General features: G+C 45.8%; 1 protein-coding gene across 1 annotated transcript in view; it reads right to left on the reverse strand.

Annotated features, from left to right (window-relative positions):
* LOC106543714 (putative RNA-binding protein 19) overlaps positions 1–12,069 on the reverse strand; it is a 132,980-nt gene that overhangs the window by 34,850 nt on the left and 86,061 nt on the right. The window contains exon 22 of the mRNA XM_087703487.1: positions 99–204. Coding sequence (XP_087559613.1) covers positions 99–204 — 106 coding nt within the window. The remainder of the gene's footprint in view (positions 1–98; positions 205–12,069) is intronic.

Below are 12,069 nucleotides of genomic sequence, written 5' to 3' on the forward strand. Positions count from 1 at the left end.
GCTGCCAGCTCCCCTGGCGGGCCACAACACCTGTATCACCCTGTATCGAGACCACCCTGTATCAAAGAACGGGGATGCGCATGGAAGAGTTTGCTCACCTTCGCATCCTGCTTGGTCAGGAAATCCACAAAGCCGAAGCCGCGATGAGCTCCCGTCCCGAACATTTTCTTTGGAAGGCGCACTGTCTTCAGCTCTCCGAAGGTGCTAAGGCAGCAGGGAAGAGGAGGAGGAGGAGAAGAAGAAAAAGGAGGTGAATTTCTAAGTAAAAGTCCAAAAATCTAAGAGTGACGCAAAACCCTTTTGAGACCTTCTGACCAGCCAGGTCAACGGGGAAAAGATTAACTTGAACCACTATACGACTAATTTAACAACTCCGGCGGTTCGCTTAAGAGTCATAAAACGGAGCCCAACCCGCTTAACAAATGTCTCACTTCGCGACATGAATTCTGTTCGTCTCCATTGTGGTCATAAGCGGAGGAGTACCTTTCCAGGTAATCCTCCACTTAACAACCATTCGTTAAGTTACAATCAGAACGTGACGTATGGCCTGTTTTCACACTTACGACCCTTGGTCATGCGACCGCAATTCAGACGCTTGGCAACTGACTCGTATTTATGACGGTTAGAGTGTCTTGAGGGGGGTCACGCGACACACCCCCTTGTGACCTTCCCAGCCAGCTTCCGACGTACGGAGCCAATGGTGGGGCGAGAGCCGATTTGCTTCACGACCACATGATTTACATATATATATATATATATATATATATATATATATATATATATATATATATATATATATATATATATATATTATATTATATTATATTATATTATATTATATTATAATTATATTATATTAATTATATTATATTATATTATATTATATTATATTATATTATATTATATTATATTATATTATATTATATTATATTATATTATATTATATTATATTATATTATATTATATTATATTATATTATATTATATTATTATATTATATTATATTATATTTGTGTGTTACAACCCCTGGTATGCCCAAATATGGGAGGAAGCTCACTGCTTCCATTCTCTGTCTATCGGCTCGTCACAAGAGACCATCACGACAGAAACCCAATATTTTTACTGTTGCCTTTGTTATATTTGTGTTGTATTTGTGCTGATAAATAAATAAAGGGAGACTAGTATAGATCTATTTCAAGCTATTTAGCTCTCATCAGCTAGCCATACCCTTACTGGGATTCGAACCTGTGCTGTATTACATCTTAGGCAGATGTGTTAACCACTAAGCCACAAGGTCCTCCTCCTTATCAGCTGAGCCAGGGAAGTAGGTATGTACATCCCTTTATTTATTTCTCAGCACAAATACAACACACACACACACACAAACACACACACACACACACACACACACATATATTTGTGGTTTTTTTTGTGTGTTTTTTTGTGCTGATAAATAAATAAAGGGAGACTAGTATAGATCTATTTCAAGCTATTTAGCTCTCATCAGCTAGCCATACCCTTACTGGGATTCGAACCTGTGCTGTATATATATATATATTTTAAAACCAACAAAAGCAAAACAACACATATAAAAAACTTTCCTCAATTTCATCAAGCATGTTGTTTGGTTACAAACTTTTCTGCATCAGTTTTTACAATTAAAAATAAGATCACTGGTTATCCATCAACTATAACTAAATACATACTTATCATTGAGCATTATGTGTTTAAGTTACCGCTAATATTAATCATCCATAGAAGATACAATACTTATAGTGTAGCATATTCAACTCCAGAAGTACTTTCCCATTGCTAATCCAAGTAGTTATTGAACATTTCAATTCATATCTATATATAAATTTTTCATTACATCATCATTAGTCCATTTAACATATAAAACTCTTACCAGTATAACATGGTCGATGCTTACAATTATACATAGGATTCAAATCATCCCATTCTTGTACCTTGAATACATTATTGACCACATGATTTACTTAACGGCCGCAGGGATTGGCTTAACCACCCTGGCACAGCAGGTGCTAAAATGGGGCCCGACTCCCTTAAACAACGGGCTCTCTTGCTCAGCCACAGAAACCCGGAGCTCAATGGCAGTCGTAAGTCGAGGACCGATTATACGTAGATATATGCAAGGAGGGGGAAAGTGGCACAATTTCTCGGCCGATTCCCCAACAAAGCAGCTGTTTTCTCCCGCCGCCCCAACTCCGCGTCAGACCCATTTATCAACCCCGATGTGCAAATCGGAGATTCCATGAATATTTGATGCGCACTCCGACCGGAAAGGTGGTGTTTTATCCAACGTTCTCTCCCACCCTCCCCCCTGCCAAAGCACAGGGCTCGGGGAAGCCGCTGGGCCAGAGCACGCACATCGGGGAATAAACACGGTAAAAGTGTTGTCAACGCTCTCGTGAAAACGATAGAAAGCTGAATCCGAGGAGTTAACCCCTCTGCGCCAACGGCATGACCAAGCATCCATCTGCCGAATTTCGTCGGGCGGGTGGAGGGGCGGCGGATAAGTGGAACATGATGAAGCCTCTACATGAATCCACACGTTTCCCTCTCTCTCTCCCTCTCCTCGGAGTCCCTCCCTGGCGGCCTCCTCGTGGCCTCCGTTCGCCTTTCGGCATTAACACACACACACACACACACACACACACACACACACACACACACCAAAGTCCAGTGGAGGAGACAACATTGCTGTCTTGAAAGAGCAGCTTAAAGCAGAGCTGGAATCTCGCAAGGTGAGGATGGAACAAGGGAAGGCACAAAAGTGTGGTGGCTTTGCTTGTTATAAAAACACACACACACAAACGTGGTGGGTTAACTAGGAGCCCGGGGTTCTCTTCTGCCGCCCCTCCCCCCCTTTCCCCCGGTGCTTTGCATCTTGTCCTTTCCACTTTCGATTAGCATTCAGGGGCACGCTGGAGAAGCAAAGGGGCTCAGCCGTGCTGACCCAAAATCCCAGGCTCTCCACGCCACCGATGAGAGTCTGTGCATCTCAAGGATAACACTGGGATAAGAGTAGAGTAGGGTAGAATAGAATAGGAAGGAAGGAGAATAGAATAGAATAGAATAGAAGGGAAGAATAGAATAGAATAGAAAATAGAATAGGAAGGAAGGAAGGAGAATAGAATAGAATAGAATAGAATAGGAAGGAAGGAAGGAAGGAAGGAAGGAAGGAAGGAAGGAGAATAGAATAGAATGGAAAGAGAATAGAATAGAATAGAATAGAATAGGAAGGAAGGAGAATAGAATAGAATGGAAAGAGAATAGAATAGGAAGGAAGGAGAATAGAATAGAATAGAAAGGAAGAATAGAATAGAATAGAAAAGAATAGAATAGGAAGGAAGGAGAATAGAATAGAATAGGAAGGAAGGAAGGAGAATAGAATAGAATGGAAAGAGAATAGAATAGAATAGGAAGGAAGGAGAATAGAATAGAATGGGAAAGAGAATAGAATAGAATAGGAAGGAAGGAGAATAGAATAGAATGGAATGGAAAGAGAATAGAATAGAATAGGAAGGAAGAAGAATAGAATAGAATGGAAAGAGAATAGAATAGGAAGGAAGGAGAATAGAATAGAATAGAATAGAATAGAATGGAAAGAGAATATAGAATAGGAAGGAAGGAGAATAGAATAGAATGGAAAGAGAATAGAATAGAATAGGAAGGAAGGAGAATAGAATGGAATCAGAATAGAATAGAATAGAATAGGAAGGAAAAAGATAGAATAGAGGAATGAGGAAATAGAATAGAATGAAGAGTAGAGTAGAATAGAGTTGGAAGGGACCTTGGAGGTCTTCTAGTCGAACCCCCTGCTCAGGCAGGAAACGCTACACCACTTCAGACAAATGGCTGTCCAACCTCTTCTTAAAAACTTCCAGTGTTGCAGCATTCACAGCTTCTGGAGGCAAGTTGTTCCATTGATTAATTGTTCTAACTGCCAGGAAATTTCTCCTTAGGTCTAAGTTGCTTCTCTCCTTGATTAGTTTCCACCCATTGCTTCTTGTCCTGTCTTCAGGTGCTTTAGCAAATAGCTTGACTCCCTGTTTTTTGGGGCAGCCCCTGAGATATTGGAAGACAGCTATCATGTCCCCACTTTAGTCCTTTTTTTTTTCTCATTAGGCTACACATAGCTACTTCCTGTTCCCATGGCTGCTCCTGCTATATATTTGGTGGAAGGTCATTTAGATCATCCATAACAGAATAGCAGACTTGGAAGGGACCTTGGAGGTCTTCTAGTCCGACCCCCTGCTTAGGCAGGAAACCCTTTACCATTCCAGACAAATGGTTGTCCAATCTCTCTTAAAACTTCCAATATCAGGGAATTTCTCTTAAGTTCTAGGTTGCTTCTCTCTTTTGATTTGTTTCCACCCATCGTTTCTTGCCCTGCCTTCAGGTGCTTCTCCCAAAGGAGAAGAATCATTTTGAGATGAACACCTGGATGCTCTGTTCCCTAAAGGGATCCATCAGTTATTGCCTCGGGTACAAATTTTTGAACTAAATCTGATGCAGTGAAAATCCATCGGGGCTCCTGTCACTCTATCCTGCAAAATCTTTCTCCCTCAAATATTCTTCTTTGCTCGTTCACAGACGACAGTCAGACAGACTTAAAAGGAAATAACTTTATCAGTCCTAGCTCCCGCTGGCTGCGAGCCCAAAATAAACATAAATAAAGTCTCTGGCAAGAAGATAACAGAATGCAAAAACAAAGATCTCTTACGGCCAAACCAGGTGTACAGAAAGAAAGCAAATCACTTCTCCATGTGTCTCTTTGAATCAGGGTTACAGAAAGCAAATCACTTATCCAAGTGCCTCTCACAAACAAACCACAACCGATGAACGGTGACTTCTGCAACCAGGGCGTGGCACCATCAGTCCTTTTATCTCCAGAAGACCACACTAACGAGCTCCAGCTGCATTGTTATTCCTGCATCCCGACTCAACTCACAGCAAACTTCTGCTGAGTCACAACACTTCTCTATTTTCAAAACTTCTTCCCTTTTATTTTCTGTCCTAGCCCTCTGCTTACCTGCATTTTTAAATTCCCTTCTGCCAATTTTTTTTTCTTGGCAGCTGTTAGCAATTCCCTTACTGATCTAGTAACCTTTTGCTACGGGGTCCTTGGTGCTCTCTGAACTTGCTTTCTTGCGGATGTTTCATTACCCATCTAGGTAACATCATCAGTGCTACAAGGGAGTGTAATTGGCAGGGAGGAGAAGGATTTTGGTGTCCTTGATGCGGACTGAGCTTGGTGGTTTTCTTGCAGACGTTTTATTACCCAACTAGGTAAGATCATCAGTGCCACAAGCCAATGGGGTTTGTGGAGGAGTGGAGGAGGAGGGAAGGAGGAGAAGTGGGAGGAGGATTTTGGTGTCCTTGATGCGGACTGAGCTTTGTGGGTTTTATTACCCAACTAGGCAACATCCTCAGTGTTAGAAGGGAAGAGGGTTCGTAGAGTTGAGGAGAAGTGGAGGTGGAGGATGAAGAAGACTATAGTCCTTAATGCTCTCTGAGCTTCATGGTTTTCTTGCAGACATTTTATTACCCAACTAGATAACATCATCAGTGCTAGAAGGGAGTGGGGTTTGTAGGGAGGAGGAGGAGGAGGGGGGGGAGGAGGAGGAGGAGGAGGAGGAGGAGGAGGAGGAGGAGGAGGAGGAGGAGGAGGAAAAAAAGGCACCAGACTGTTTGTGTTCCTTGGTGTTCTCTGAACTTGGTGGTTTTCTTGCAGACATTTTATTACCCAACTAGGTAACATCATCAGTGCTAGAAGGGAGTGGGGTTTGCAGGGAGGAGGAGGGGTGAGGAAGAGGAAGAGGAGGAGGAGAAGGAGGAGGAGGAAGAAAAAAGGCACCAGACTGTTTGAGGTCCTTGGTGCTCTCTGAACTTGGTGGTTTTCTTGCAGACATTTTATTACCGAACTAGATAACATCATCAGTGCTAGAAGGGAACAGGGTTTGCAGGGAGGAGGAGGGGTGAGGAAGAGGAAGAGGAGGAGAAGGAGAAGGAGGAGGAGGAGGAAAAAAGGCACCAGACTGTTTGTGTTCCTTGGTGTTCTCTGAACTTGGTGGTTTTCTTGCAGACATTTTATTACCCAACTAGGTAACATCATCAGTGCTAGAAGGGAACAGGGTTTGCAGGGGGGAGGAGGAGGGGGGAGGAAGAGGAAGAGGAGGAGGAGGAGGAGGAGGAAGAAGAGGAGGAGGAGGAAGAAAAAAAGGCACCAGACTGTTTGAGGTCCTTGGTGCTCTCTGAACTTGGTGGTTTTCTTGCAGACATTTTATTACCGAACTAGGTAGCATCATCAGTGCTAGAAGGGAATGGGGTTCCTGGGGGGAGGAGGAGGAAGAGGAGGGGAAGAGGAAGAGGAGGAGTAAGACTGTGGGGTCCTTGGTGCTCTCCAAGCTTGGTGGTTTTCTTGCAGACAGTTTATTACCCAACTAGGTAACATCATCAGTGCTAGAAGGGAGCGGGGTTTGCAGGGAGGGGGAGGGGGGAGGAGGAGGAAGAGGAGGAGGAGGAAGAGGAGGAGGAAGAAAAAAAGGCACCAGACTGTTTGAGGTCCTTGGTGCTCTCTGAGCTTGGTGGTTTTCTTGCAGACATTTCATTACCCAACTAGGTAACATCATCAGTGCTAGAAAGGAATGGGGTTTATGGAATGGAGGAGGAGGAGGAGGAGGAGGAGGAGGAGAAGGGGAGGAAGAGGAGACAGACTGTGGGGCTCATTAACTTTAGGCTCATTTTTTTAAATTGCCTTTTAAGATCTTATTTTTTAATTTGTACACCACCCAGAATCCCACTGTGTATGTGTGTGTGTGTGTGTGTGTGTGTGTGTGTAACTGGACACTTCTTAAACAGCATCAATACATCATCATTTTAAAATATCTCAGCTGGGGGAACGCATAAGAAGGGCGACGCCAAGGCCCCCCCCCCCATCCACCCCAAACCAAGAATTCCAACAGGCTTCTCCATTCACCCACCTACCGCCTTCGGCAGCCTGGAGAGAACAATGGGGTAAGTAAGGATTTCCGGAGCGGGGAGGGCCAAGCTCGTCCCCCTCCCTTCCCCGCTGTGTTGATAATTAGAATCCATAACACGGCCATAGACATCTCCGAAGCTGCGAAGATGAACGCTTTCATGCTCCCCCCCCTTCCTCCTCCTCCTCCGAGCCCGAGTTGAGTCTCTCACACCTCTTTTCCAATTACGATATTCACCTTTTAAGGAATCGGAGGTGGCACCAATTACCCTCTCAGGAGCTCGGAGCTCGTGGGTGCCCTGTCTACGAAGCATAATTTATGTTTTGATCAACAAGGAGAGTTCTCACATTTCTAATTTGTTATGGGGGCAAGGGATGGGGTTCTCTCGGCGTGGGCGTCTGGGGAGGGGTGTGTGTGTGTGTTGTGTGTGTGTTTGGGGGTGGGGTGGGCCTGTAGTGGTGGTGGGGGGGGAGAGGAGGGGGAGGGGGAATGAAGGCGGTAGGATGTCCTGATGGGACCGAATCATTCTGGTTTTTCTCCAACAGCCCCAAGGGGCAGGCGTGTGCGAGAGTGCCCCTATTTGTATGCAGATGCGTGTGTGAAAAGAATAATTGGGGAGGGTGTGTGTGTGTGTGTGACACTCTTCTGGGGAAGGGGGGGGGAGAGAGAGAACGAGCTCATGCCAACAGGCGAGCCGAAACATGCTTTCCGAAAGGACGAGGGAAGACATCCAGCTCTTCGTACTTCCTGCCCGTTTTGCAAAGGCTCCGTTTCGTTTTTGACCAGCACTGATGATGTTACCTGCTTTAGGCCAAGAGACGTTGGCAAGAAAAGGAGCAAGCTCAGAGAGCACCCAGGGCCCCTCCCAGTTTCATTTTGTCGGCTTTCATGCCTCTGGCGGAACTAGAACTCACGGTCTCCCGGGGATGGGCCCAAAGTCACCCAGCTGGCTTTCATGCCTAAGGCAGGACTAGAACTCTCTATTTCCTGGTGATTGGCCCAAAGTCACCCAGTCAACTTTCATGCCTAAGGCGGGACTAGAACTCACTGTCTCCTGGTGATGGGCCCAAAGTCACCCAGCTGGCTTTCATCCCTAAGGCAGGACTAGAACTCACTGTCTCCTAGTGATTGGCTCAAAGTCACCCAGTCAACTTTCATGCCTAAGGTGGGTCTAGAACTCACCGTCTCCTAATGATTGGCCCAAAGTCACCCAGTTGACTTTCATGCCTAAGGCAGGACTAGAACTCACTGTCTCCTGGTGATTGGCCCAAAGTCACCCAGTTGACTTTCATACCTAAGGTGGGACTAGAACTCACTGTTTCCTGGTGATGGGCCCAAAGTCACCCAGTCGACTTTCATGCCTAAGGTGGGACTAGGTCTCACTGTCTCCTGGTGATGGGCCCAAAGTCACCCAGCTGGCTTTCATACCTAAGGCAGGACTAGAACTCACTGTCTCCTGGTGATTGGCCCAAAGTCACCCAGTCGACTTTAATGGCAAAAGTGGGACTAGAACTCACTGTCTCCTAGTGATTGGCCCAAGGCATCCAGTCAACTAGAACTCACTGTCACGACTTTCATGCCTAAGGCAGGACTAGAACTCCCTGTCTCCTGGTTTCTGCCCCGATTGCCTTAACCACTACATCAAACTGACCATTTGGGGGGGGGGGGAGTGATTTCCCCCACCCCTCCTAGCACAGATGTAATCCAGTGGTTGAGCAGGTTTAAAAAAAAAAACCTATTTCTCTCTTGGCTTCTGAATTACCTGGACATCCTGGCTGACCTCATTTCTCTTTTCAATCCTTCTCTGTCTTCTTCTTCCGCCTTTAAAACTCAATCCTTCTCTTCTACACTGCCAGGGAAATTGTCTCAATCTTTGGCAAATTGCTCTCTCTCTTCTCCCCCCTCCCCCCGTGCACAATAAATGGGACTGGGAAGGGGGGATGGAGGGGGAGAGATATTATTTTGTTCTTCAGCGCCGAACGATGCCACGGATCGAGGGAGTCTCGCTGCAGTCGTGAAAAGTCTTCGCGGGGTTTTCTTATCCCTACCTTCCCTTCCCAGCAACCGACTGGTTTCCTGCTACATATGCGCGCAAACCCCCATGAAGGCAGTCCTCTTACTTACGACCCTAAGGGAGCCTGCTGGGATGGTTGCAAAGGGGCTCATCGGGCGGCTAACCTGATTTTCAACCTTTTTTTGGGGGGGGAGGTCCTTAAGTGAACCCTGCATAGCAATAGCGCTTAGAATTATAAGCTGCTTCCCAGTGCTTTGTGGCCGTAAGATGAGGACTACCTGTACTCGTTATCGTCTGATTTTCTCCTGGTGTGGAATCGTTGTAGGTCAAGGAATTAAAAGGGGTGGGCTAGGAGGAGGAGAAGGAAAATCCCCGTTTAAATCCTTTCCAATTATAGTAACGTTACGAGTGTCTTTGGACCAGAAGGAGGAAGAGAGGGAGAAGGAAGAAGATGAAAGAGGAAGGGAGGAAGAAAGAAAGGCAGGGAGGGAGTGGGAAGGAATATGAAGAATGGGGTAAAAAAGAAAAAGGGAAGGAAGGAAGGAAGGAGGGGGGGAAAGAGAAGGAAGAAGGGAAGAGAGAATGTGGAAGGAGGGAGTTAAATGAGAAGGAAGGAAGGAAAAAGAGAAGGAAAAGAATGAAAGAAGGAAGGAAAGAAGGTAGAAAGAAGAGAAGGAAAAAGAAGGGAGGGAAAAGAGAAGGAAGGAAGGATGGAAGGAAGGAAGGAGGAAGAAGAAGAAGGAGGGAGGGAAAAGAGAAGGAGAGAGAGAATGTGGAAGGAGGAAAATGAGAAGGAAGGAAAAAGAGAAAGAAAAGAATGAAAGAAGGAAGGAAGGAAAGAAGGTAGAAAGAAGAGGAAGAAGGAGGGAGGGAAAAGAGAAGGAAGGAGGAAGGAGTAGGAGTGAGGAAAAAGAGAGGGAAGGAAGAAGGAGGGAGGAAAAGAGAAGGAAGAAGGAAAGAGGAGGAAGGATGAAAAAGAGAAGGAAGGAAGGAAAAAGAGAGGGAAAAGATGAAAGAAGGAAGGAAGGAAAGAAGGAAGAAGGAAGAGAAGGAAGAAGGAGGGAGGGAAAAGAGAAGGAAGGAAGGAGAAGAAGGAGGGAGGGAAAAGAGAGGGAAGGAAGAAGGAAAGAGGAGTAAGAAGGAGGGAGGAAAAGAGAAGGAAGGAAGGAGGAAAGAGGAGGGAGGAAAAAGAGAGGAAGGAAGGAAAAAGAGAAGGAAAAGAATGAAAGAAGGAAGGAAAGAAGGCAAGAAAGAAGAGAAGGGAGGGAGGGAAAAGAGGAAGGAAGGAAGGAAGGAAGGAAGGAAGGAAGGAAGGAAGGAAGGAAGAAAAGGAAGGAGAAGAAAAGGGAGGGAAAAGAGAGGGAAGGAAGACCCCCCCCAAATTATTGTACAAGATGCTTCTTGCAAAGAGAATCTTCAGGAGACAATGCCTCCCTCCAACCTCCCAAATCACCCTTCTGAAAAGAAAGCTCTAAGAAATCTGTGCTTGGGGGAGTCTGTGTGTTTGGGGGGGTGGGGGCGGGAGAGAGAGAAACCTGCCACAATCCTTCGGCTCTCTCCCGGCTGCTACCAAATAGCCTTTTTCTCCAAAGTAGCCATGGCCAGTTCCTGCTTCATGCCAAACCCACACGATTAGGGAAGCGAATAGCTCCTGTTTTTTCCTGCTCTCTTAAAGGGAAGAGTTCGGTCCCAATCCTTTGGCCCCGAGTCTAAGGGATGGCCAGCCACCCCTCCCCTTTCCTTAAAAGAGGGGTGAACTCATGGAACGGGGAGCGCCGTGCCTTAAAGTACCCCTGATTGCACCCAACAACTTTGCTACGGAGAACCCCATCAGAAGAAAACAATTGAGGTGTGTCTCTCTCTGTGTGTTAAATATAGCAGTTAGCAATAGCACTTAGATTTATATGCTATTTTACAGTGCTGTCCAGCCCTCTCTAAGTGGTTTACAGAGTCAGCCTCTTGCTCATCTGAGTCCTCATTTTACCCACCTCGGAAGGAAGGGAGGCTGAGTCAACCTGGAGCCAGTCAGGATCGAACTGCTGGCAATCGCAGAGTTAGCCTGCAAGGCTGCATTTTGACCACTGTGTACGATGGATGGAGGATGAATGGATGGAAGGAAGGAAGAATAATAGCAATAGCACTTACAGACTGCTTGGCAAGTGCTTTACGGAGTCAGCCTCTTGCCCCCCCCCCCCCCCCCAACAATCTGGAAGGCTGAGTCGACCTTGAGCCTGGCGGGATTTGAACTGCCAAATTGCAGGCAGCCGGCAGAAGTAGCCTGCAGTACTGCCCTCTAACCACTGCGCCACTGTGGCTCATTCAAACTAATGTCATCATTACAAGCTTGTTTAGCAGCCAAGGCTGGTCATTAGAGAGCTAATTTAAAACTTTTTGCCAAGTTTCCTGGAACAGTGAATGCTTAGGAGAGGCTGGGAGACCTAAAACTAGAAATTCTAGTCTTCCGTCTGGCTCTGGGTTCCAAAACTGGTAAGTGTGGTCTTGGTATAACCACACTTGGAATCCAGTGTTGGTCAACACATACACACACACACACACACACACACACACACACACACACACACACACACGATGTTGAGATTTTAGAAAGAGCGCAAAGAACAGCAACAAAGAGGATTAGGGGACTGGAGGCTAAAACATATGAAGAAGGGTTGCAGGAACTGGGTAATTTAATGAAAAGAAGGACTATGGGAGACACGATAGCAGTCTTCCAATATCTCAGGGGCTGCCCCAAAGAAGAGGGAGTCAAGCTATTCTCCAAAGCACCCGAGGGTAGAACAAGAAGCAATGGGGGGAAACTAATCAAGGAGAGAAGCAACTTAGAACTAAGGAGAAATTAATCAGTGGAACAGCTTGCCTCCAGAAGTTGTGAATGCTCCAACACTGGAAGTCTTTAAGAAGATGTTGAATAACCATTTATCTGAAGTGGTGTAGGGTTTCCTGCCTGAGCAGGGGTTGGATTAGAAGACCTCCAAGATCCCTTCGAACTATTCTCTTCTATTCTATTCTACTCTTCATTCTATTCCATTTCCTC

This window comes from Thamnophis sirtalis, unplaced genomic scaffold (genome assembly GCF_051295495.1).
Source record: "Thamnophis sirtalis isolate CommonGarterSnake01/CBP01778 unplaced genomic scaffold, rThaSir2_p1.2 scaffold_2, whole genome shotgun sequence".
Lineage (NCBI taxonomy): Eukaryota > Metazoa > Chordata > Lepidosauria > Squamata > Natricidae > Thamnophis > Thamnophis sirtalis.